This window comes from Perca flavescens, chromosome 16 (assembly GCF_004354835.1).
Source record: "Perca flavescens isolate YP-PL-M2 chromosome 16, PFLA_1.0, whole genome shotgun sequence".
Taxonomy (NCBI): Eukaryota; Metazoa; Chordata; class Actinopteri; order Perciformes; family Percidae; genus Perca; species Perca flavescens.
The window spans coordinates 26,824,847-26,852,044 of record NC_041346.1 but is presented as its reverse complement, the minus strand read 5'-3'; the positions used below and the strand labels follow the sequence as shown (position 1 = coordinate 26,852,044).

General features: G+C 40.8%; 2 protein-coding genes across 5 annotated transcripts in view; one reads left to right on the top strand and one right to left on the bottom strand.

Moving 5' to 3' along the window:
- Nucleotides 1-27,198, bottom strand: LOC114571425 (collagen type IV alpha-3-binding protein). 4 transcript variants are annotated; one of them, XM_028602354.1, is made up of 19 exons: nt 26,467-27,197; nt 24,475-24,609; nt 14,931-15,047; nt 14,710-14,775; nt 10,366-10,473; nt 10,020-10,158; nt 8,653-8,739; nt 7,744-7,901; nt 7,438-7,530; nt 7,258-7,344; nt 6,425-6,517; nt 6,154-6,225; nt 4,592-4,687; nt 3,539-3,671; nt 3,363-3,433; nt 2,016-2,144; nt 1,800-1,929; nt 1,029-1,157; nt 1-89 (listed from the first exon to the last, which is right to left on the bottom strand). In XM_028602354.1, the coding sequence occupies exons 1-18, from the start codon at nt 26,575-26,577 to the stop codon at nt 1,030-1,032; spliced, it is 1,953 nt and encodes a 650-aa protein (XP_028458155.1). In that variant the 5' UTR covers nt 26,578-27,197; the 3' UTR covers nt 1-89; nt 1,029. The 4 variants fall into 4 exon arrangements, with proteins under 4 accessions (XP_028458155.1, XP_028458156.1, XP_028458157.1 ...); XM_028602355.1 differs by lacking the exon at nt 14,710-14,775 and having other exon boundaries at nt 26,467-27,198; XM_028602356.1 differs by lacking the exon at nt 6,154-6,225 and having other exon boundaries at nt 26,467-27,196.
- The window catches only part of LOC114571424 (synaptic vesicle glycoprotein 2C), an 82,601-nt gene continuing 76,207 nt past the window's right edge, over nt 20,805-27,198 (top strand). The window contains exon 1 of the mRNA XM_028602353.1: nt 20,805-20,909. The gene's annotated coding sequence lies outside the window, so the exon portion shown is untranslated. The remainder of the gene's footprint in view (nt 20,910-27,198) is intronic.

The window sequence follows — 27,198 nt, the reverse complement described above, 5'->3', positions numbered from 1 at the left end:
GAAACCACGTGGAGGAACTTGTCTGGTCGCGGCAGCAGAGCAGCAGTCAGTCTGAAGACGCTGGGTCCTTGAAGCCTCGTGTCTCCGCACTGGAGAGATGGAGACGCTTCAGGTTATCATTTTTTGCAAGGTATGCACGGAGTAAAGATTCAGAAGCAGGGTTCAAAATTAGAACTAGCCACCAGGCAAAATATGCAGTGTTTCCCCTGGGGGTGTGAATTGAACTTTCAAGGCGAGGAACGAGAAGTTTAATTGCCTGAATGTGTGAAAACAGATTGATCTTGCGCATCTTGTTTTTTTTTGTGTGTGTGTGTGTGTGTGTGTGTGTGTGTGTGTGTGTGTGTGTGTGTGTGTAACCTGACTCCACCAGATGGATTGCTTCGCATTTGCTCGGGCATATCCATCTGGGAACTTTTGGGAAGGAGCGAAAATACTGGTTAGCTGATTGGATAAACCATCTGTCTATCACCACCTATGTTGGTGATAGACGGGCCAAATCAACCAATCAGATCAAACTCTTCTCCAGTCGGGAGAAGAGCAAAAACATCTTTTCCTCCGAGAAAAGCCTCTAGTGCTGTTTTTTTTTGCTCTTCTTTCAATGAAGGAATACTTTCTAATTCAGATAAAACTTGCTGCGATAGCTACGCTCATCTCATCCGTGGAAGACGAACGCGTTGTTTAGACTGAACTGTCGCTTCTCGTTGTGTCACACCTAAACCTGCCTATAAACCAACGCTGATTGATCTTCGAGTGGAAAACTGGAGCTCGCGAGATCAGCATGCTCTCACGTGGCTAGTGTGTGTGTGGAATATATAGCATAATTCTATAATTTTGTAATTCTTTCAGGTGGGGGAGGGGGGACACTGATATGCAAGTGGCTGGTAGCTTTGCTTCACTTGCCAGCAAAAAAAAATTATAAAATTCCCTATTATCTATTGAGTGGCTGGTAACATTTGCACAAAAAGTAGATTTTGAACCCTGTTCAGAAGGGAAAGGTGAATACATCAAACTTTGGGCTCCTGCGTCACCTTAGAATAAGATGGGTTTGCCAGCAGTTTTGTCCTGGACGTAGGAGGTGAAGCGCTTGAGGAACTTTGGGTACTCCCTCTTCGCCACGGCCCTGAGCACGGAGGCCGGAGCCCAGCCCCCGGGATTCACTGCACACACACACACACAGGAGACACACAACTTTACTCAGCAACAAGGTGTGAACTGACAAGCACATCCCAATCAGTCAAAATGGTTTCCTATAGTTTTTTCCCTCATAGATATACAGTATAGACATAGCTCGTGAGATGCGTCTCTGCCGCGGCCATCTTTGAAAGGACATTGGACCCGTTCTGATCATAAAGACAGACCTTTGTGCCGCTGTTGGATGCTCATGCAAAAGAAATGCCAAACTAAGCAACATGGACATATATTTAATCTCAAAAGAAGTCAATCCTTCTGTTAAGTAACATAAAGTGAAGTGACTGTCCTGATACTGAATTAAGCTAATGCTAGCTTGTTTAGGTATTTAGAAATGTATCCGTAAGATGTTTTAAATGTTTGTCATTTTGCATTGTTATTTAATACTGTCTGTCATTTGGAGCAAAGCAAATCGGTATCTATATATATATATATATATATATATATATATCTATCTATCTATCTATCCATAGTTTGTCCTTACAATGTCAATATCAAATACTATCAATAAAAAACATATGTAAGACTTTTTGTAACTCTAAGACTCTCAAATGCACTTTTTCAGATACCCTGAGTTTATCAACTGAAGCCAGAAGAACAGACTGACACACCATTGGCGACGTAGGTGATTTTACACAGGATGTTGTCTCTGCTGATCTCTTTATCTCCCTCTGGTGGGCTGACCAGGGTCTGACAGATCATGCCGATGTTGATTTTGGCACGGACACACTTGTTGGATGGCTGTGGGACGACAGGACGGGGAATTAAGGAAAAAAGCAGCTGCAGCAGGATTCTCATTCTGGATCTGAAAGGACTCGATGGCTCACCTGTGCGTCGTCGTGATCCACGGAGAAGTTGCAGACCAGCCAGGTGTCCGGGTCGTTCTCGTTGTTGGCCACGATCTTTCTCATGGCAGACAGGTACAGCACGTCTCTCTGAGATGCAGGCCACACCCGCTGCAGCACACATTATTTATCATTTAGCATAGGTTATCATTTTACGTTCAACAGATCATATTTTGAGTTTCTGCACGTTTCGTTTAGTCACATTTAAGACTTTTTAAGACCATTATGAATGAAATTTAAGACCTTTATCAAAACATCAACTGAGCCCTAAATAAAAAATTTTAAGCCAAGTATCGCTGAAATTGCACTTCACCATAGCTCAAGAATAAAATCTGTTTTATGTCTGCGGTACAATCTGAAAGAGACTTGCGCAAATCACTGCAAGCTGATTGGCTGCAATATAAGTTGCATGCTGGTATAATTTGTCGTCGTAAAACAGCAAAATTATATTTGGACTAGCGGAAAAAGAAACTAGAACACCACGGGATAATAAAATGGACGTAGGAAAATTAAGAATTGTGAAATTATTTAAGACAAGGCAGCTTTATATTGTATAGCACTTTTCAGCAACAGGGCAATTCAAAGAGCTTTACATAAAACATTAAAGAGCAGTTAGAAAATGATAAAATAAAATACGAGAATAAAAGTTACAGTGCAGTATAAGAAATTAACAATTATTTAAAGAAAGGCAAAATCAAAAAGATAGGTCTTCAGCCTTGATTTAAAAGAACTGAGAGTTGCAGCGGACCTACAGGTTTCTGGGAGTTTGTTCCAGCTATGTGGAGCATAAAAACTGAACGCTGCTTCCCTCTGTTTAGTTCTGACTCTGGGGACAACAAGTAGACCTGTCCCAGACCACCTGAGAGGTCTGGGTGGGTCATAGTGTAGTAGACCTGTCCCAGACCACCTGAGAGGTCTGGGTGGGTCATAGTGTAGTAGACCTGTCCCAGACCACCTGAGAGGTCTGGGTGGGTCATAGTGTAGTAGACCTGTCCCAGACCACCTGAGAGGTCTGGGTGGGTCATAGTGTAGCAGCAGATCAGAAATGTATTTTGGCCCTAAACCGTTTAGTGATTTATAAACCAGCAAAAGCCTTTTGAAATCAATTCTTTGAGGCACTGGAAGCCAGTGTAGAGACTTCAGTACTGGAGTGATGTGATCCATTTAAGACCTAGACAATACCAATACTTGAGATAATTTAAGACTTTTTAAGGCCTACACTTTTGAAATGTTGGACTTTTTAAGACCCAGCGGAAACCCTGATATACGACAACAAACGGATCCGTTCCACTGTCGTGGTTATTTAGTTTGGGATCTTCTAGCTCTTACCTTGTGCGTTTGATAAACGATGGCTGCGTTGTCCGACAGCGTCTCAACAACGTTGAAGCTTTCAATAGTGGCTAAAAGAGGCAGAGAACATGGGAGCATTAAAACGTTTCATAGTCATATCATCAATGGTAAGAACTAGATTTACACTAGCGATGTTTCAGCGTTGGAAGACCTACTCTCCCAGTCGTTGCGGTAGGTCGTGTCCCAGAAGTAGTGGCAGATCTCGTGACCGGTCACGCCCTTTACCGAATGGGTGGCCTTCAGCGGGTCCAAAACAATCCCATTTTCTTCCACCTCTCTCCTGTACACCTGCACACACACACGGCAAAATTGAAGGTGAAGTGAAATCTAGGGCTGCAACTAGAGCTGGGCAATATATCGATATTATATCGATATCGTAAGATGAGACTAGATATCGTCTTAGATTTTGGATATTGTAATATGGCATAAGTATTCTACTCTTTTCCTGGTTTTAAAGGATGCATTACAGTAAAGTGATGTAATGCTCTGAACTTACCAGACTGTTGTAACTGGTCTATTATTTGCCCTTTACCCACTTAGTCATTATATCCACATTACTGATGATTATTTATCAAAAATCTCATTGTGTGAATATTTTGTGAAAGCACCAATAGTCAACACTACAATATCGTTGCGGTATCGATATCGAGGTAGTTGGCCACAAATATCGTGATATTTGATTTTCTCCATATCGCCCAGTCCTAGCAGCAACTAACGGTTATTTTAATTGTGGAAATCCGTTGATTATTTTCTACGGTCCGTAAAATGTCAAATGGTGAAAAACGTTGATCAGTGTTTCCTAAAGCCCAAGAAAACGTCCTCAGATGTCTTGTTTTGTCCACAACTCAAAGATATTCAGTTTACTGTCACATAGGAGTGAAGAAACTAGAAAATATTCACATTTTAAGATGCTGGAATCAGATAATTTCTCAAATTGATTAATCGATTATCAAAATAGCTGCCGATTAATTTAATAGTTGACAACAAATCGATTAATCTGTTGCAGCTCTAGTGAAATCATTTTATAATCAGGTTTAATGTGTGTACATGTCGTAGGCTTTGATTTGGGTTTAATAAAACACCGTGGTTACTTTAAGGACTAATTCAAGTTACCTGAAACTTCAATTTTTTTTTGTTCTTCCTAATTTAGTGTATGACTCAGCGGAACTTTTCCATGTAGAGAAACCTGAATAAAAACCTCCTCGTACCTTCATTTCTCCCTCCTCTACAACCAGCTGCCAGTTGGCGTCTCCGCCGACATCCTGCAGGGAGTAGGTCATGTGATTCTGCACCATCTCCTCCACCTGTAACACAAGAAACACGATGCGAGGTCGGTTAATGACAACTTGAAAAGGCCCCCAGGTATCAGCATGGCATAAACACCGCCTTCACACTGCCACTTGAAATCAGCTCCATAATACGCAATGGAGAAAATGTCACTTTATGAGGTTTTTTAACATTAATATGCATTCCCCCAGCTTTCAAACGAGCAAATTGGCAGTTGGTCAAGGCCAACGCTACGCTTCCACTATAATCAACAAAACTGGCGACACCGTACACGAGAGCAGCGCGTAGTGGTGTGTATGTATGCATGGCGGAGAGCCGCTCTACAAGTGTAAAAATAGGACAGTCTTCTATTTCGATTTTTTTAAGCGAAGGTGTGTGCGGCCCTTTTACACAGAAATGGACCATAAAGTGTCTATATTTATTTTAAATTAAAACTACCGATATACAGAAAACGACTTAATGACTGTCACTGAGTGTACTGGCAGTTTCGTTTTAAGAGTTTCAGGTTTCTATTTCTCGTTTCCCTCACGTGTGTCCTCTGATAACAGCTGACAGTAAATTGTCGTTTTCACAGCGCTGTGCCGGCTTCCAAAAAAACTGAAGAATCAATCCCGGAAGCAAAAGCTCAATCCTACGCCATGTGTGTGCGCAGCAGGTGTAGCCGGTTAAAAGATACATTCGATCCGCACAACGATCCGCGAGCGGTCGGCATACGTTACGCGTTCAAACTAGCCAAAGCGTGAGAAGCAGCACAGAATGATACATTTTACAGGGTCTAGTTTTTTTTGGGACTTAAACGGACACAAATCGGGGGGCAAAATGAACACTGGAGGACATAAAGACTCCATGTACAAAGCAGGTTTATATTCAAACTCTTATGTTACACAACAGACCTGGTAGGAGGGCTGGGCAATAATTCAATGTGATAATTTATCCCCTTTGAATGGAATCATATCATGATGAAATCATCATCATCAATCATATCGAGATATACAATGATGTATTTTACGAATTACAGATGTTTTAACATTGCACTGCTTTTGTGCATGCAAACAGTCAGTATATAGCTGGAAAAAAATCTCTCTTTTCTTCTCTATATTTTCACTTGAAACTGTTTAACACATTATTGATGATTATCTAAAATCTCTTTGTAAAATATTTAGTGAAAGCACCGATTGTCAACTCTACAATATCGTCGCAATATCGATGTATTTGGTCAAGAATACGGTGATATCTGATTTTCTCCATATCGCCCAGCCCTACCTGGTAGCACAATGCCTCTAAACAGTAGGCTAAACAGTTATTTCACACAGATATAAAGGGGAGTTCATGCTTCATGCTGTTACAGTGAGTTCCTGTGTGTTCATGAGTCTGATGGTTATAACAGTTACTGGGGATTCAACAGTCATACAAACATGGTGTTTAGTGTAGACGGGGGAAACACAGAGGAAGGGGGACTGGCTGAGCCTGGACAGTGAGTTACCTCTGCGCTGAATCTGTGGACGTCCCGAGGAGGGGCCCTGACTATCACAACAGGGGAGGACTGACTATGAGGCTACAGGGACGAATAGAGGGGATGATGGAGAGACAAAAATGGGGGAGAGGAAGAGACAAAGTTACACAAAAGGATGAGATGTAAAATTCAAAGAAAATGAGAAAAATAAGGACCGTGAAGAAGCGGAGGAGGGACAGGTGGACTGATGAAAGTATCTTGTAGGTTGTGTACAGTTTTAGGGAGTAAAGGGCTGGACTACCTTGTCAGCGAATCTGTGCGTGCCGGTGCTGGAATAGACGTCTCCGGGAGGGACTGGGCTGGATCTCTGTATCCTCGTTTTGTCAGTGTGAGACTGGGCACAAACAAATCACAACATTTTGAAATTAAAAAATGTGTCCAGAAATAATTAATTCTCTGTTTTTTTATTTTTATTTTAGGGCTGTCAAAATGAACGCGATAACAATGAGTGAAGGCAAACTCCTTTCAACGCCACAAATTTCTTTGACCTGCGATTAACGCACGCACGTTGTTTAAAGAAACGACTGGCACATCCAAAAATTCTTCTGTGCAGGTGCGTTATAAACTTGGAGCAAAGGAAAAAAATCCCACACTCTGCTCTTGCTAAAGCATTACCCTTTATTTACAAAAAACTCCCTCAGGACCTTCACCTCTCTTTCTTTAATTGATTTCGAATAAAAAATAACAATAAAATAAAATATAAAAAAAACACCAAAGAGAAAAAACAATATCTTATAGAGTGTTACCAATAATATTTTCAAACTGTCTGAAAAGGAGCGGGATGAAGCCGAAGCTTCTTATATTTCCCATCAAGAGCATTCATGTTGATAAAAGCATTATAAACGTTAAAGATATCCCCTTTAAAGTACATTCAGGACAGATGAAAAAAAGAAAAAAAAGATTAATTTGTGATCAATTGCGAGTTCACCAATTATGCTATTAATTGGAATAAATATTTGAATGGATTGACGGCCCTACTATTTTTTTAAATATACTACTACCTTCAAAGTATCTCATTGCTTTTATCTAACATCACCTTAGTGGTAAAAACACTGCATCTGATCTTTTGCTTACCTGTTCTTCTATTTTGTCGTGTCTATCGAGAGCGGCTTCAACGGCATCGAAAAACTCATCCTCATTGATGAGGCTGTTTGGACCCTCCTGCCAATAAAAAAGGGGAGAGGGAACGTTACTTCAGAAGTTCTATCACAACACAAACTTAATGCTGCATTACGGATGACTTTTATACTTCACCTCGTAATCTGGCCCTCCAAAGTGAGACTTTTTCTTCAACTCGTTGAGGGCTGATTTATAGCCATCCTCTATTCTTCGCCGCTTCTCCATCTCCTACACGAACAAAAATACAGAATCATTAAACAGATCCTACAATAACTTTCTCTCCTGCATCTTTGTTGTTGTTGTTGTTGTAGATGAATGCTTCTCTACTGGAGATAAACGAAGAAAAACAATCACCACTGTCTGACAAAAACTAAAAGTAACACAGGCTTTCTTCCAGGTAAGTAGATGAAACATGGCTAATTAGATCCAAATGTTACAAACCTTATCGACCCTCTTTTGCCAGCTGTCTTCTCTCTTCACCATGAGGTCGATGCAGTGGGACAGAGTGGCCAGGATCCCCGCCGTGGTAGCCTTGAATGTGATGGCCTCACCCTTAAAGTCTATGCCATTGATTCCCTTGGGGCTCAAGGACTGGAACACTGCACAAAAGAGGAGCATGGGACTTAAACAAATGCTAGTTCTAACAAACACCATATCTGTACGCAGTGTTGGGTAAGTACCTAACCTAATATTGTCTTTTTATTGTCATTTCAGTTAAGACCATTCCTTACAAACTTAAGAAAATATATTTAATATGGAGGAACACATCAGTTTTAAAAAAAAAAAACCATACATTTTCTCAATCTCCATTCTATGACAAAACATTTCTTGTTAGGCCAAAGTTAGAACAAGTAACTGTTATTGCAATTGAGACATTTTGTGTTTTTATCTGTGCTGTCTAGAGCTGCAAAGATTGATTAGTTGTCAACTATTACATTTATTGTGGACTATTTCGATGATTGATTAATCTGTTCGAGTGATTCTCTTGTCACACAAAGTAGAAATTCTCTACTTCCAGATGGTTAAATGTGAATATTTTCTAGTTCTCTCCTCTGTGACAGCAAACTAAATATCTTTTGAGTTGTGGACAAAAATAGACATTTGAGGATGTCGTCTTGGGCTTCTGGGGAACACTGATCCCCATTTTCTGACATTTTAGAGACGGAACAACGAATCGGTTATTCGAGAAAATGATCGACAGATTAATCGACAATGAAAGTAATCGTCGGTTGAAGCCCTAGTGCCGTCTTAATAAACAATATCTAATGCTGTTTTTCCAAACTTTAAGTTTGATAGTCGATGCATATTTAGGGTTGAAATAGAAAAATACTTGAAGTCTGCATCACGCACATTTTTCTTTGCTGCCGTTGTTGTTATTGTGCAGAAAGTCTCCATCTGTCCGGGTGTTAGGGAAGTCATCTTCATCATCCTCCACGACTGGAAAAAGAGAAATTTAAGTTTCAGAGAGGAGAGGCAGAGACAGGTAGCTGCCCTTTCTCGCTGGAAACCTACTGAGAGCCAACCAGTGTTCCAGGGCAGGGTGGCGCCCTGTGGCCCATTCACAACTGAAGCTACAGCACAGCGCACCATCAGACTGACAGAAATCTGCTGTGCTGGAGAATACGACAATGGTCTGGTTTCATCTTTAGAATGGAGAGAGAGAGACAGAGAGAGAGCGGAGAGAGAGAGGTGAGGAGAACAAAAGCAGGGCTTCATTCAATGTGGTCATCCACAGGCGCCCAGTGCAGGCTGCCATGAGCAAATGTTCAGCCAGCCGAGATGGGGTTAGGGTGAGGGGGCTTGTAGAATAACTGCTGCCTGAGTCACAACACAAAGACCAGTGTATACATGATTCACTGCAAGTTCCTTCTGCACTCCAAATATTTTTTTTCTTCACAATCTATACATGTAATATGCAAGCCAAAGATTTTCTTTGCCATATCAGTGTCTTGCAACAAACAAGTTAGCCTTATCTTTTGTAATCAATTCTCTTTTTTGGTTCCCAGAATTCACCTTTTTTACTTTTAACATAGCTTTGTGTCACATTGTACCATTTCAATATGTCCGCACATTGCTACACCTAATGCAACAGCTACGTGATTAAATAAACTAGGCTTCAACAAACTAATTATTTTCTTAAATCTATTTATCTATTGGTTAATAATAATAATTATAATAATTGTTTTGTCTGTAAAATGCTTAAAAGTATTGAAAAAAATGATTATAATTTCTTGCATGTGCCATCTTCAAATAGTTTTATTGAAAGAAAACCATTTAGTTTACTCTCATATATGACAAAAAAGCATTAAATCTTCACTGTTTGTCATTTTAGCTTAAAAAACTGAAGACCTGAGCACTTATCCAAAATGATCAAAGGTCGCTTATTCATTTTCAATCAATCGACTAATCAATTAGTCGACTAATGGTTTCAGCTCCCAAATAAAACTGGAATGATATTGGAAAGGTGCAGGAAAGTGGTATTTTCACAATAAAATAATCTTCACTTCTCATCTAAAAGCACAAAAATCAGATCCCCTACAGTGTAACAAAATAATTGGTTAATTTTTGGTTTATTTGCTTTTCTTTCCTCGAGACCGCAGAGGGTGGGGGGTGGGAGAGGGTTGTTGTTCTTGTTCAATTGTGTTTATCTGTTCTGTATGTTCAAAAATATAAAACAAATAGTGGTTAAAAGAAGTGTAGGTGCCTGTGGGTCTTACTTTTATCCCTCTGGAGCTCATCCTTAGACACGGCGTCTGAACAGCTGTCAAAGTATTTCTGAAGCGTGTCCACCTGCCTGCACAAGATATCTCTGAAGGTCTCCATCTCTGCCAGCTTCTCTTTCAGGCTGTGACCCTTCTAAAAAAAAACAACAATAAAGCATCAGAGTTGTCAGGCCTTGGTTTATATTTCTACGAACCACAAATCAACCATTCCAGTACATTTGGAAAAAATGAACAGCATGTGTGTTTGCCTACAAATAACAGACAATTCCTTGTGTTTGCAGATACAAAATGGAAGCCAATGACTTCCTCAGCCAGAGTAAACATTACCCAGAAAACTGACCTTGAAGGAGGATGTGGAGGTGGCAGAGAAGCCGCTGGTGGCTGATGTGAGAGACAGCATGGAGCCATGTCTCCGCAGACTGGACTCAGAGCCATATCCAGAGTCAGCCTAGATGGGGGGACAGACACAGAGACAAGTTAGTAATCTTGTCACAAAGCAACCTAACTCAATAACATACTAGGGGTGTAACAATATATCGATATATCGATTCAAACCTCAACGGTCCAATATCAAATGATACAAAGTGAAAATATTGATTGATATCGTCATCTTTAAGCTGCGCCTTGATTTTGAAATTCCCACTTTATATTTATTCTTTTTCTTAAAAAGCGTAGTTTGTTTTTAATTTAAATGTCTGGAAGAGCTTAGTAAGTAAATTGTCAAATTATATTTTAGTTGCTTATTGTAAACATAGAATATAAATGCTTGTGTTAATGGGCTTATGTATTGTCTCGTATCAGGCTCAGGCCCCTGAATTGAATCAAAATTGTATATGTATATGTCAGACTTTGTGATATCAGTAAATATCGTATCGTTGTCCAAAGAATTAATATAATATCATACCGTGATAAAATGTGTGATTCACGCCCATTTAACTTACATCATAGTTATTCATTTAGCTGCCGCAAGCCAGCAGGGACTTCTAGAGGAAACCCAGTGACCCAAAACCAAAGCTCTAACCACCACTAATCCTTCACTGAAACTGAGCTAAGTAATCTCTGTTCTAGCTGTCCGTCTGATCTGAAGTGTTCCATCTATTCTCATCGTGTCCCATTTGTTCTGGTCAGTTAAACATCACACCAATGTTTAATTAAAACATTAACAATGCTGTTCTCTTCCCTTAAAGTACAACAGTCGGTTACACTTTACTTGAATGTATCTACATAAGAGTGACATGACACTGTCATGAACGTGTCATAAATATTATAAACAAGTCATAAACGTTCATGACATAACGCTTCTTTTATTAAGTATCATTCGGTTTTTGTCATGACAAGTTAGGGTTAGGGTTCATGTGTTCATGACAGTGTCATGTCACTCTTATGTAGATACCTTCAAGTAACCTATGGTAATGGTAATAGGTAATGACTTATGTTTCTATTTTAAGTTACTTTTGTGTTACATCCAAAGATGTACACAAGGTTGAAATCCTATTAGAAACTACAAAAATAGCTTTCCAGAAAGCCTTACTAATATCCTTAATGTTGTAATGAACCGGTAAACAGGATATGGTAAGGGACCTTAACAGAAGCACAGCATGACACAGATTCAGTGACCATGGCAACACAACTGAAACATCAACTGACTTCCTGGAAGCCTGACTGGTTCCCCCCCCTCACCTCTTACATAACATCCTGGCCCTAAGAAAAGATGGCCGGTGACAGCAGAGAGGCGGGAGAGAGAGAGTTCAACGGCACAGAGAGATACTGGCGGAAAGGAGGAACGGAGATGGGTTTCCCTTTAAGAGACACTTCCAATTACAACCACCAGGGGGCAGGAAATGTCAACGCACGTGACTGGCAGTTGTAAGAGGCTGGGGTTACTGTCGGCCATTGGCCAGAAGTAACTCCGTCTGTATTCACATAAGATTTCAGTCAGTCCTGTTTGCCCTTTAGCCGATATACTGCCGCCCTGCTGACTTCATCAGCACATCTTAACTGTTTGCATTAGGGCTGTTTAACCATTAGTTTGATAAGAACATTAAGATTAAGATTCTTTGTTTAAAATATGTACAGTATTTAACTGTTATTATGTAACTTTGGGCGTGATATGTGACATGTATGCCAAGCTTTATGATTGTATTGAGTCTTTGTAAATTATTTAATTACTAAGGGGTAGGATGAAATAGGTTTGAACTTCAACGTATTTCTTTTCGTGCATGTAAATTAAGGAAATGGGCTAATGAAATTAATTATGTTATCCCTTTCTCTTTTTTTTAACCCTTTTTTCTGTTTTGTTCGATGGGTTTTCAACAGCTGCTGTTGTCTTTTTTTATATCGAATGTTACATGAATGAAAAATGAATAAATGAATACAACGCAAAAGAAAAAAAAGACAAGCAAGCAGAAGTTTTTTGTTACAGCTACATCATTCGATAAAATCAGAAAATCAGAAATAAAAAATGGAGTAAAAAGTAACATTTATCAGCAGCTGGGTCTCCTGTCAACAATCTCAGCTGTACGTATGGTAATTCTCACACACGCGCACGCACGTTCTTAAGATGCACGCAGCATGGCAAACACTGAGTAGGTGTATGAGTGTTTATGTGTCGGGTGATTATAGCTCGAGTGCGTTCCCACTCCTAACTAGTGACATAAAGCCTGGTGCTTATGAAAAGCTGCCCTGAGCAGAAACAGACTTATCCAAGTCCCAAAGCGGTTTCAGTGATAAAAATAAAAACAATAAAATTAGCGTAGAAGAAGACCTTACATTACTGGGAATTTATGCCATATGGCTGTCAGTGCACACTGAAAATAAACAAGCACAGTTTACTTTAACAGAAAGTATCCTAGAAACAAGTGTTGCTTTTAGATTTCACTCTCTAACTAAGAAGCCTGAGCTGTTTGCTGTTTATGTGTTGCGTCTCCTTGGAGACGCTGGGCTGCTGAGTGCTGGGTTGAATAATGAAGCGGGGGCTTCTAGAAGAAGAGTTTTCAGCGGTGACTCATAATGGGTGGGATGGTGTGTGTGTGTGTGTGTGTGTGTGTGTGTGTGTGTGTGTGTGTGTGTGTGTGCATGAGTCACAGTGGTTCTACGGTACTGGGATGAGTGAGTGATGAGGGAACAGGGGGGTTTGGGGGGTGGGGGGGTGGGGGGATTTCCCAAACTAAGGACTATGACTGAGCATGCATGTGTTTTGGCAGACGGGCTGAAGGTGTGGTGAGTGCCTACTACTCATCTATGTCAGACAGATTTGCAACTATTGCTCCACTCTGGATTATGTCTGCCTTAGATTAAGACTTTCAAACATACACATTGGTATAACAAAACTTTTTTGTTGACGTTGTGCTGTCTTTTTTCTCTTTCCTCTATGGCTAGGATGAAAAATAAAATTACCATAAACACTCATGGGATACTTTACATCAACAATGCAAAACATAATTTACATATTTGATGGTTGGTTGCTGTGTCTATACGACCATAAACAGATTGTAGGTGCTCCTGTCGTCTTCAGTCAACAGTAGGGGATTGCAATCTGCTTTTTTGTCCTTCACATTGACTGAATTAAATGGGCACTGGTACTTTTGCTCTGCTTGCAATACAAGGCTTTTCACAAAGCACTTAAAAGGCTGAACTTGCATTTCAGCCCTGTGTAAATTCACATTGTACTGACATCAACTCTTAAATCCCTAGACTCAGTCTATTGCTCCGACTTGAGATTTATAACCAGTAATGTCTATGTCTATACACATTGTATTTTATATGACAGGGTTGGATGGTCTTCTCTCCAAGAAAGACACGATACTCACTGGTATCGTGTCTATACTTTTTTTTTTTTTTGGCTTTTACTTCATGTTCCACGAGCTCGCTCTGAACTTGGAAAAACTGCTTTTAGATTTAGTGCACCTGACTCGTGGAACAAAATACAACACGTTCTTTAAATCAACTCACTTGTGCCTTTTTGGACCTTTTAGGAAACTGATTTTGGAACTCTAAACTTCTACGTGTAATTGCTTTACGTAGTTGTATTTCTTTTGCATCCTGGTTGTCCTGATCTGTTTATCACAATAGTCAATAGTTCCAAAATGTCAGTGTCTTTCTCTGTTCTTATGATGGTGTTGTTGTCTTTGTTTTCTGACTCAATGTCATTGCAAATGAGGGCTGCCCCTCAATGATCTTTTGAGTATAAATTATGATTGAATGAATGAATGAATGAATGAACAAATGATATTTTAGGCAAACAAAAAAGCCAGAAAGCCGCGACTATGAGTCCGGGGCTAATGGACTCTCCTCCAGGGCACTTTAACCTAAACTTTTCAGCGTTGTCCCCAGAAAATCTTTAAAAACAGGTTATCTGTTGCATGTGTGTTTCACACAGCTTTCTCAGTAAGTCTTTTAACCCTTTTCAGGGTTACCCATATGTTAAATGTCTGTGTATATAAAGGGATTATCTTAACTCTGAGCCAAATGTTTGTCTAAGGTGAAGATAACTTTTAGCTAAGCGGGCCTTTTGTTATACGCCTTTACATGAGTCACGCACCAATCGTTAAGCATCTAGGATAAAACTATTTCACACAGTAAGAATTTGATGGGCTAAATAAACACAAGTTAACACAAACACTACAGAGTACGGTGCTAAAGACAAATGAAGCACTCAGTCCTACAGACTTGCCAACAAACGCACCAGTGGTGAGGGGATGAATATTGCTCCCTGGATTCCTCCCTTCTCTCTCCTTCCCTCTCTGATACTCTGATAGAAACACACACACGCATCCAATAAGCACACATTCACAAATCCAACCTTGTATTAAATGACTCTTATTTGTTGCAAATGTGACAAGGATTTTGGTTTCTTTTGATGCCAGCAGTCTGTTGTCTGCTGTGTTAGCGTGTTGCGTGACTTACCCTGTGCAGCTCAATGGAGTCGATCCACTGGTGTCTGTGCTCTGGGTCTTGTGCTCTTAAGTACCACACGCTGTCGTTTACGCTTATGTCCAGCCGGCACTCGTCGAACTCGTGAGGCTAAAAAAGGAAGAAGGACACAGAACAAAAAGTCAGATTAGACAGCGTTTAGGGATGTAACGATACACTCGACTCCTAATTCAATACGATTCACGATTTTTGAGTTCACAACACGATTTTCTCACACTGTTCTTTTTGAAGAATGTCAGCTGCACAAAAATGATTGAAACATATTCCTTTATTTATATAAACTGTGCTAAACAACAGATGTGTTCTCTTATCAAAAGTGCAACTGAAATTGGGTTTAATCTTAAAAAAGAGAGTTTTAAAACAAATCCCACTTCAAAATAAATAAATAAATAGAAGAAAAAAAAACAGGCTGTTTAAAGATTGCGTCGCAATTCATTTTTTAAAATCTCAACTGGTTGTAATCTTTACACATTTAGACATTGATTTTCAACCGATTCACGATGCATCGTTACGTCCCTAGTCAGTATACACTGAAAGTATACCGCTGCTGATCCATTTTAATATCATTATCAAATCCTCTCTCCGACATCTGATAGAAGCAGAGAGAGGATCAGATACTGAAGGACTCTGTGAAATGAGGCCAGTTATAGGAACCCAGCTGGCTTGATATCTGTGATAATGCTGTCACGTTCTTTTCATAGCAAAAGGAAACATAAATCTCTTTCCTGCTCAGCAAGAGCAGAGAGAGAGGCATATGTGAGAGATGGCCATCCATGTAAATTGCTATTAAATTGACACTGAAATAGCAAACAGTTTAACCCTCTCCTGTGCGCTACATGTATGGTGGGCGACAATCTGTTCCTGAGATGGCTTTAACAACTAGAAACATTGGCAATCCACCAGTCACAGGGATGGGAGTAAATATCTATATATCTCACAGAGATAGAAGATGAGGGGTGTACTAGAGGCACAGCAGCCTCCATTTTCAGACACCGTCCTGTAGGAGAAGAGGCAGACAACTGGCCTTTTAAGGCAACTTGCAGGATGGAGCATATTCTTCAATGTGCTGTCAGCGCTGTGAATCTGCTGCGCCGGCACGGCGAGCAACCAAGGACTGTATGTGTGTGTGTGTGTTGGGGGAGGGTGGCGGTGGACAGAATGATGGTGACAGCAATGGTACCTGTGTAGTATTTACGAAATGCATCGGGCCTTCTGAAAGGACACCTCCTCTACAGTGAGTCCCGATGCTAAATCACTCTCAAGGTCTAATCCCAATAAAAGAAGAGGCTGATATATGATTGAGATTCCGGCTTGTTCGAGCCTGGCTGGTGACACCGCTTGAGAAAAACAAAGAACTGGAAAACACTGAATGAGCAGGAATGCCAGAGACTGCAATTTAGACTGTAAGCAAAAGAAAGAAACCGCATCGGAGAAGAGACTTCTGCATTCCTCTGTTGACCACAAGTCAATAAACACATCTGGGATGTTTTAGTGAATCTGAAATGCGCAATAAATGCAATGATTAATCTGTGGAGGGCCACGAGTCTGCAACGTTGCAAGGACAACTACAGCCGCTGATTGCACCAATAAGCACTTTCAGAGAGAAACAATTAGTGATTGAAATTAACAACTGTAGTGTTTGTTAAATTAATGCATTTATCGATTATTTGGGTTAGCGAATCAATAGGTTATTATAAGTTTATTTTATATAATTATACTTTATGGATTAATCCTGTCTACCAACTCTATTTAACCTATACAAAATTAACGCAGCTTAAAACATTTATTTTCACGTAGACAAGCTATAATAAAACTAAACTGGGACGGCCTATAGCTCACCCAGTAAGAGTGTTCGCCCCACGTTGGCTGAGTCCTGCAGCGGGTGGGTTGGAATCCGACCTGCTGCCCTTGGCTGTGTGTCATCCCCCATCTCTCTCACCCTTTCATGTCTATCCACTGTCACTATATAATAAAAGGGAAAAGCCCCCAAAAAATTATCTTCAAAAAAAGAACCAGAGAATGCAAGTTCCCAGAGACAGCCTGAGCCCAAAAACCATTACCGAAGATTGTATTACTTCAGTGAGTTGGCAGAGTATTAAATGGCCCACTATGGTGTCTTTAAAGAGATTTCATTGGAGGAGTGCGACTTGGCTGTGTTGCCCGACACCTGGACGGCAACTGAGGCCAAGACCAGATGCTCCATGTCAATAATGCACACCATGAGGCTGAACGCTGGAAGCTTGCCAGAGCAGATGCTCATTTCAAAAGTTACCAGCAGCATGGGCACACACGATCAACATCAGTGGCATAAACCGACAAAAAGAGGAAGCACCAAGGGAGGAAGGAAACAAATGTGTTGCCTCCTTAACCCTTCCATTTGTTATTAGCAAGTCAAAAAGATCAACAGACAACTTCAACGGCCTCCTTCTCTTCTAAAACACAAAGATTTTTTTCTGCTGAAAAAACCCCCCCAAAAAGAACAAAAATATTACAAGCAGAAAGGAAAATAAAAGAACTGACCACAAAATAAGTAACTCCTATGACTATACTACACTAAACCCATGTGGAATTACAGAGAGCGCTGGAGTGTTCCACACAATTTGCAAGTGTTTGGTTGGTTAGTGGATGGGATTTTAGTGTCATTTGGTTGCTAGGAAAATGAGAAAATGGATTCCTCTCGATCCCCTCTGGACTACGGGGTCATGGGTATACCGACTGGAAGCCAGGGTTGGGGAATGAAATCCTGCACTGGGTCAGAGAAGGTTACTGGGATCCAAGGCTACAGTAAATAACAATCCATCACTGGAAGGTTATTTTAGCAGCATTGCACATTACCAGATGACACGAAATGCTGACGTTGATCTCAGCCTGGGCCCTATGTCAAAGGAAAGTGGACAAAAAAAAACCCTGCAGTGTTTGGTTTGTGAGTCTGTCTGCTTGTGCATGCGTGTGATTGATGAATGAACAACTCGAGAAACCACAGGGTGATGGTGTAGAAGAACAACGTGACAACAATGTGAAGAGCTGGAGAATTTCGGTTGCCTAGTCGGTGCATGCTGGAATGCCTTCCAACAAGCCAGACAAGCAGGTATAAAGAAATGGATGGATGAGTATTGCAGCGTTTTGCAGCAAAGCACTTTGGAGCCCAGGACAAATCCATATTTCAATTATCTTGCCCGGTTAAAAAGGACAAAGTCAAATGAGAAATAAATCAAAAAGGAAATACATCTTTGCCATACCTTGAAAGCTTTTGTATAATGTTACTTAATACATTTTTAAAACTATCCAGGACAACAGGTAGACCGTGAAGAAGCCCAGTGTGTGTGTGTAACAAAATAACCACAACACAAAAGTGAAAGTCTTGCCCGCTAAGATACCAAAGCAGACACACAACTGAGCCGTTTTTGTTAATTCAGAGGATTGTGTGATCATCCTTGTTTATTGTTGATGGCGAGGAGCCCCTGCCAGCAACTATTTCTAAGAGCGGCCAAATATCTCCCTTTTTGTGGGGCCCAGCAGTAGCGCAACCCTAAATATATCACACATTCAGATAGTCAGTGTCAACGTCTTTGATACTAGGGACTCATCTTTCTGTGTCTTATTTGTTTTGGATAGTTTTCAATTTTATGGTTTTATAAGGGAGAGCATGATGAAGGGAAAACCGTAAAAGAAGGGGAGAAACTAATACTATGAAATAATTTACAGCTAAAGATATCAAGTTGTTTTTTCCGCCTGTACCGCAGTGTAACAAGTACTAGACATGCCAAAACCGAATGATGAGACATGAGACATTCTGTCTCTATTTTCTTCAAACGCAAACTTCCAACTCAGCTTCAAAAAGACTGCCCTTCTGTCCTCTCCCTTTCAAACCATTTTGGGCTGGTGTGTACGTGTTTGCAGTCACAGTCTCCAGAACTGAAGGATGGGAGCTCCTTTCATACAACAACAAAAAAAAAAAAGCTTGTGATTTTCAATACCTAAAAAAAAAAACATAGGTGGGATTGAAACCAATGCAAACACTGAGAAACCGTGGCTACACCAGACCTAACTGGATTTCTTTACTCATTTGTGCAAATTTAAATCATAATTATGCTGTCTTCAGAGGAGATTCAGACTAATATAGTATGTTGTTCTTTCATCATTATTACTGAGGCCTGTTGCCAGGAACATCGTTCTGTGGACTTAGGACATCAAAACGGGATCCCAATGGCCCCCCTTGTGCAGGAAACACTGACTCACCAAGTGGTCAGAGTGAAAGGCAAGGCTAAAAAAACAAGGTTGATAACGACACGTGCGCACACACGCGCGCACACACACACACACACACACACACACACACACACACACACACACACACACACACACACACACACGTGGTTCTTGACCCTCATCATGACCCTTTATGTAGAGGAAGTCACAAGTCATGAGGAAGTCTCATTTCCTAGTTGAAGAAACTTTGCAATTTCCACCACGCCTGACGTCATTCCCAACGATCTATTCAATCTCCAACTGACCTTAAGTCATCTGCTTTCCATATCCCTTTGTGACAGATATGGAGAGGGAAAAAAAAGCCCAACTGTTGCATCCAGAGCCCCTGCCTTGAAGAACTAAAAACAATCCAGCACTAAGCTACTATACAATCAGTCTGCACTACTCACTATTCCAGTGAGAGAGGGAACTACAAGTAGGCCAGTGTGCTCTTAATAACTGACCATGAATCTAAAAATGGAAATGGTGGTTAGCAGCCTTTGAAGGAAGTGGTGTGAAGAGACACATTGGCGCCAACAAACAACCTTACATTCACATGTACCTGCAACTTGGAAGAGCATGACGAGATAGTCCATGTCAACACAAGAGTTGAATGGTTTTCATGTTTGTCATTGAATGTACGGAACATAGGGTGATGAACTATTAGCAACAGTCGATGCAACAGTATTTTAAAGTGAGCTAGTTAAAATTTCTATTTAATCCAGTCCAGGATAACATAGACTAACTGGATAACAGATATGCTGGTTGTAAGTTACACTGAATGGTATCTAATTCAGTGTCCTTAAGTTTCCGAGTAACAAAGGTGGGTGTGAACACAAACAGACAGTGCTTGTTGTGACCTACCTATTAATGCAGCGCTTTAATATATCCTTCCTTTTAGTCAAGCCTGTGTCAAACAGATGTTATTTCAGGTCTGATGAAACTTGAGGCAGTAGTTTAAAGTATATTTGATTGCATTTTATTGTAAGCTGTTTTTATGGCTAATTTATTGTGTTCAGTCTATAGTGCATCTCACATCCCTCATTTAATAGCTCCTTGCTTCTTGTTGGTTGAACCGGAAGTTGTTCTGGCACTCCTCCGTGAAGGCCATCTCAAAGCTCTTATTCCGGCCCCGAGGACAGAGGATCAAGGATTGAGGAGGGATCTCTGAGGAGCCGTGAGCGAGGATACAAGAGAGTAGCCTTTCCGGAAGCCGTGCAGCGGAAAGCTGTTGCTAACTCCGTCCATACAGCTGACAAATTCACATGACGCTTCAGAGGAAAGGACGTCTCGTCCCACTATAAACACATTTCCTGGTTTCCTCTCTCCTCCTATGATTTCCTCCGTCTCTCCCATGCTTCCTAGGTGGGACGTACTAAGACGCGTGGAAGGAACGAAGTGGAGGAACCGGGGATGGTAGGGAGTAGGTGTGGTTTTAACCTGATTGACAGGATCAGATTGACATATGCAAATATGCGGGGTATGGTCTTTGACTCAATTAAACAGCCAACAAGCTGCACCTGCAGCTTGTTGGCTTGGAATCAATTAAACCCAGCAAGCTGCAGGCTGACACACTAAGAAACCTGATGAAGACAGAAGGTGCTCTTGTTTCCCCACGCGCCACAACTATGTTCATTTTTTAAAACTGAACAACTACACTGGAGCGAGCAGGCCGGTTCGGGAGGGCAGACGAAAAGCGGCTGGGTGAGTCCCAAACACGGTACAACCCCTATTAGACGTAGGGAAGAGACACACTCACACTCAGGCAAGCTTAGGTCTCATGCTCAAGGTTAAATGCAGCATGCAGGGATAGGAGAGTTGATTCATGTTATCTGCTAAGCTAGCCTTTAGTATGTGTGTCCTTGGTCGTACGAGCCTAGGTTGGTTTAGCAACCATAGCACCAATCTTGGGTTTTTAATACTGTCAATTTGTTCATTTGAGAAATGCCTCCGGACATTTTCTGTGGTTGTTCTGCAATGAACATATCACGCATTCAGGTCTGCCCAGGTTTCTCAACATTTAGTTCCCTAACTGAAATCTGTGAATGACTCAATGCAACTTCAAGGACAGACTTCTCTTTCAGTGTTTCCCCGCACCTAATGTGTAGCAGTGCGCCTCACTATCGCTATTTAAACGCTATTTAAAACCCGTTTTTCTGCATTTCCTTTCCCTGCTCTCCTCTGCCTCTCTGTCACTTGTGTCTCGCTCACACAGACACACACACACACACACAGCTCCTCCCACCGTGCGGTGTTTGGTGTTTTTAGCCCCCAAAGTCTTCTTCCAGGCAGCGTGGCAATGGTTATAGTTAGGGTTAAGGTGAGGGTAAGCTACCTGTAAGGCGACGTTGGAGGCTTAAAATGCCATCGAGCCCACCGTGCACACAGCGTCTGTCTTCATAAAGGAGAGAAGACTGCTGGCAAAATTCACAAGTTAACAAAAAGGTTGGTATATATATCTCAACCCCTTTTACACAATCACCGCCCCGACTCTTAGCAAAAAAACAATTGCGCCTGCTTCAGAAAGATCACTAGTAAGTTAAGCAAGTTTGTGGTAAAATGCAGTTGGGTTGTCGAGGTCCTCGACATTTTGCATGCATGCATTTTGTATATGTAGCAGCTGTGAATCAAATAAACGTATTTTAAATAATGTTATGTCATTTTTTTACTCTTACACTGAATGTTTGCTGTTTCAATCCAGATGAGTATTGAAAAGTATTTTCCGTGAAAAAGGCTCGTGTTGAGGATGAGGACCAGCCTGAACCGGAGGTACTGGTCTGAAACAGAGCTCAACAGTCCCACCAGTGTAATTAGTTATGTTATTAATTTGATTACAATATTTTCAGGCTTCAACCAGTGAAAGACAGGGTCAGGGAGAGAGAGAGAGATTCGTTTGGCATTGAAGTAGGAGGACAGCATGTCCGAAAATAAGTATTCACTATTTTCTGACATTTTATGGAAAAAAATATCAGAAGATTTACTCTATAATGGAAATAAGAATTAATTTTAGCCCTAATGCATACAGTATGATAAGTCTTCTGTGGAAGCTTTTATTCTTTATTCAGAATTCTTTTTTTCTTTTTTTTTCCCACGGCATCAGCAGCCTCTGATCCAAGCTCCTGACTCTGGGCCAAATTGAAACCACAAAGTATGAAGCCTCAAAACTGTGAAAATGAAGGATGGTGTCAATGAAAAGATTGTCTATGGCCACGATAGATGTGAAGGTAGATATTCCTTACTCTTAACTATGTCTGATAACATTCTGTACCATGGTGCATCTGTGTCTGAGAGTTAATATGAAATAAAGAAATAAAGGGGGGAAAAAAACCCGATAAATACTGGCACCCCAGAGTTTTTAGGCATTTTCCACTGGAATGAGAAATGACTACAGTAGAGTGCCACATGGAGGTTATTATTTACGTAAGCTGGGAATGGATGAAGCTGAACAAATAGCAGCAACGCCTGCTTTATGCTGCCTGGGAACAGCAACTTATTCATTTCCCTTGTTACTGTTTAGAGAGAGACTCATACAGAGCTACAGTCAATGAGTGACCCTGAGTTCCCACTCAAACATAATGCAAGGTTCAACAGTGTGAACACAATCACTGTTGACGCATTGGGATTCATTTTCTCGGCGTTTAGCATGGTGGTAGCCCCTTTTGGATCTCTGAGACAGTATATTATTAGAAGTCTTGATAGTTTTGGAAGTCTCTGCTTCAATATACTGTAAGATACGGTTACCGCTGCTCCAATTTCTTGGCCTATCCTACGCAGTGAGTGACACAGCATTACTAATCCTGATGGAGTTTACAGTAAAGGGTTACCATAGCATGTTGTTGTGAAACTAGAACTGTCCCCTGACAGGCCAGTTTTGCTCAAACATAACTTTGGACATAATCAGGAGTTATTTAATACAATAATTTCACATTGAGTTGAAGAACAAGTTTTTGAGACATCCAGGGTAAAGTTCTTAATCTGATTTAGAATTGCCGACAATAAGTCAAGCCTTAGGCCTGCACATGGATCCCTTCATGGATTTAATAGAAACATATGGTGGATGCCTAACATCTGAATCACATCTTGTATAATATGTACCAAACTTCTCTAAACTATATGAGAGGCTAAGGGAGAAGGAGAGGGAGGCGGGTAGAACACCCAAAGAAGCAGAATCGGTGTGTGCGCCTCATGTGATCAGCTTATCCCATTCATGTTGATTTGGATGGTATATTACGGCGTTAGAATACCCTGACTTTGTGTTCATAAAATGGAAACTGAAAAACATATTTTAGTTGGATAAAAGTGAAGCAGCATTTTCTATTTCTTGCTCCAGCTAAAAGTTCTTCTGAGTTGTTTCCACAAGCAAGCCAAACCAAACGCAATGAGCATCACACAACTTACACTTATTTTTTTTATTAGCAGCAAATGATTTTTGTTGTATCACATTGCGACACACCGTTGCCATTGCTTGACATTTAAACAAAGCATGCAATGTGGGGAAAAAAGTGTGGCCAAAGGTAAAATTTCATGAATTTTATACAGTTGCAGTTCTTTACATCATTACCAACAACAAAAACTGTCCAAGCATTTAGGCAGGTAAAATAGTCTGCGTAGGCACTGCCAATAAAGAGAATAACCAGTGAGTTCATCAGCCGATGGCAAAATATACTCTTTAGTTTATATGTAATGAATCTTAGTTCCCCAAATTGCTGACCTGATTATTTAAAGGTTTACAAAGCTATGTCAACTTTGAATAGCAAAATAACTGAGTCAGATTACAAAAATGTGCCCCTCCATATTACAGCCAGTCAGCCAATAGAAGGAGAAGGTCAAGACTCCACAAACACCTGGTTGTTTGTCTTTTTTACTGAATGGAAGGTCTGACTAGAACAGTCTTCAGAATATCAGCTGAAGCTGAGGGTGAAGTGATGAAGGATGGTTTGTGGCTACCTTTGCAATTTAAATAACAGAGTATCCTCAAAGGTCTCGATTAGCAGCGGATGTGTGTCACAGTAAATGTGGCTGTTTGGTGGCTTAATAGCGAGAGTGATGGTTCCTATTTCTTGGAAAATGTAGCCCTCTTGCACAAACGGCGTACATTCTTGTAAGACATTTCAAAGGGCCAATATTGCAAAACGAAAACTGCAATCAAGAGCACAGAGCTTTCGTCAAATATGCTCCATTGCTTGCAGTAAAAGGATTGTGTCATATTGAAGCACAGTCAACAGAAAGGAGGAGCGCTGCTTTGTAGTAAAGAGTCATTAGTACTCACAGTAATGACGGCTTTGCTAAGCCAGAGGGAACCGCGACAGCCATACTCCGTCTCATCCTGAGACTTGTAGTAGCTCAGCGTGTTGTTTTTCAGGACCACCCAACGGTCCTGCCATCCATGGATGTAATTTGTCCACTGAAAAATAAAGCACTTTTTATTTAATATCTTTTGCATGCTGAGGATCAAGAGAAATAAAAACATTTCTACAATGTAATGGAATATTTTGTCATTGTAATAAATACCACTTTCCAGTTGTTGTTGATGAGACTACTACTTTGGTTCTTTGGACGTTTATTCAAATGGTTTAGAGGCTGCACTTTGTGGGGATGTTGTATTGAAAAGGTTTCCAGTCTCCAGTTTATTTGAGAGTAGTTTCCATTTCACTGGCAACTCAGTGTACATTACAAACTTAAAAACTACAGTATGTGTATGTTTGCACTGATGTGAGCTGGCTCACATGTGGGATTTTATGTCCTCATTAATCCTCATAAGTTTTATGACGTGTAAAGGGCTTAGTATGATTGAAGAGGTGAGCTTTTCTGAATGCAGATCGGCTTAATCTCACAATATGCTAGGCTAGCGGGTCAGCATGCCATCTGTTTAGAGACAGTGGCATTAATGCCACATTAGCTTGTGACAGCTTAACTAATTAAAACTGTGTTCAATTGGGCCAAAACAAAGTGAGCAGAAGCATTTGGCCAAAGAGGTTACCAAGACTTCGTCTAGCCGGAGACTTAACTGTCTGTTTACTGAAGAAAACAGAACAGATCAACAATAGCTTTTTTTATTTATTTATTTATTTTTTACACAGTGCACACAGTGCAAACAGTTCACTTGTACCAGCATCCCAGCAACATCCCAGTCATGCACCTTGCATACTGTTAAAGCAATATTTACAGGATCACTGATCATTTTTTCCATAACACTAACACCCTTTGCTGTATCTGCATTATCATAGTAGACATGGCAACGGACTATGCAGAGGGCCTGCTTCAACCTTTTGAAATGAGCCGTTTGATTACAAAATCAGCAAAGAGACTTTTAATCTTTTTGATAGGGAAACGGTAATGTCTGCACATGTATCGTTACACTAGGCCAAATAATAGCTGCACTAATTAATTATACTGGTAACAGAATTGTGCAAACATGTCTATGCAACTGAACACCTAATACTACAGGTTTAACATTAATATACAGGTAATATCACATGTATAAACCTGGAATGAGCTATGCACTTTTAGCTCCACTCATTACCACAGCAAATGAATAGAGGGATCTATGAGCTAATGTAGCTGGCTGGTGCATTACATACCCCGCTGCCCATTTTCAATGGGGGGAGCTTTCCTTTTGCTTCAGTGGGGATTACCGGTCTCATATTCCTGAGCGGTGAATTTTATACAGTGGTGTATTTGCCGTGCAAGACAGAGCTAATCTTTCGGTCCAAAACAAACACAAGTTGATTGCACAGTTCTTCTTTTTCTTGTTTTTCCAGCCTTCGTCTCCCTTTTGATCCCCTCATTACCAACAACAAAAACTGCCCAAGCATCGGTGTCTACAAAAATAGGCAGATATAAGAGTTTGTTTTGGCACTGGCAATCATTAAAGATTAACCTGTGAGTTCATCAGCTGATGATCAGTTAGTTATTCTTAAGTAGATTTGGTCTTATTTCCCCAAATTGCTGTTAAAATAAAGCTGTCAACTCCTGAATAGCAAAATAATTGAGTCTGATTACACGAATCAGCCCCTCCACATTACAGCTAATTTATCCCTTTTTAGTACGGCTCATCCCTCAGTCACTTCTATTCCATTCATAAGCAATGCTGCGCATTATTTGTTGTGGTGGAAATATACCCACTGGGTTTATGTGTCTGCAACCCAAATGCATTAACGCCACAACACCTGGCTGTTTGGCTCTTTTTTTTCCTGAATTAGGACTGACATTAACCGAGCTAACTCGGAGGAAATCAAGTTTGGCCAAAAACATGACTTACCTTACTAAGGACTCCGCTCAGATCGACGACGCCAACAAGATGTCCAGACTCATCTCTGGGCTCTACATCTTCCTCGGAACCGGACGAGTTCCAGCTCTGATTGTCTGACATTTCCTCAACGCTATTTGGCTTTTAAAGTATAAAAATGATATCAACTTGGTATATGACGCTCAGGTGAATTACATTTACGCTCACGGGACTTGAGTGATAAGCAATTTAAGCAGCAACAGTTCACCGAATCATGTTGTTATTACTGACTAGTAACGTTAAGCTCTGAGTGCACAAGGAGTTATAACCCAAATAGCTGAAGGCTTGACAGGATCGATAACGTTAGCTACTAAGCGTTATAGCTCCTACCGCGAAAATAAACGTTGGTTAGCTAGCTAGCTAGCTAAATAAATCGGCAGACATTCTGTGGTCAAATTGTCCAGGTAAACGTTCTAATCCTGTAACGTTACTGGCTTTAACGTTACGTTCAGTCCCCAGAAGTAGCAACAACAAAAAAGGATGAATTGCAGATAAACGTGTTCCGGCTAGCTTCAGCAGTCAGAATGTAATCCGTCGCTGACTCTTTTTAGAGAAACTCAGTGGCCGTGGCGGCGGTTTCTGTTCCCCTCTGTACACTGGTGACAGCTCTCCTGCTCAACGCCATGTTTTCAACTGACGTCTGGAGCTTCTTCTCGGTGGGTGAGCCCCTGAGCCGTGAGCGCGTGTTCCAACTTGTGTGGTGCG

Excerpts from the sequence above, each read along its gene's own strand:
- LOC114571425 (XM_028602354.1), bottom strand. The coding sequence starts at position 26,577 with ATGTCAGACAATCAGAGCTGGAACTCGTCCGGTTCCGAGGAAGATGTA. Across the intron at positions 10,474-14,709 it reads TATTCATCCCCTCACCACTG|GCTGACTCTGGATATGGCTC; the intron begins GTGCGTTTGTTG and ends CCCCCCATCTAG. Across the intron at positions 8,740-10,019 it reads TGAGCTCCAGAGGGATAAAA|TCGTGGAGGATGATGAAGAT; the intron begins GTAAGACCCACA and ends CTCTTTTTCCAG.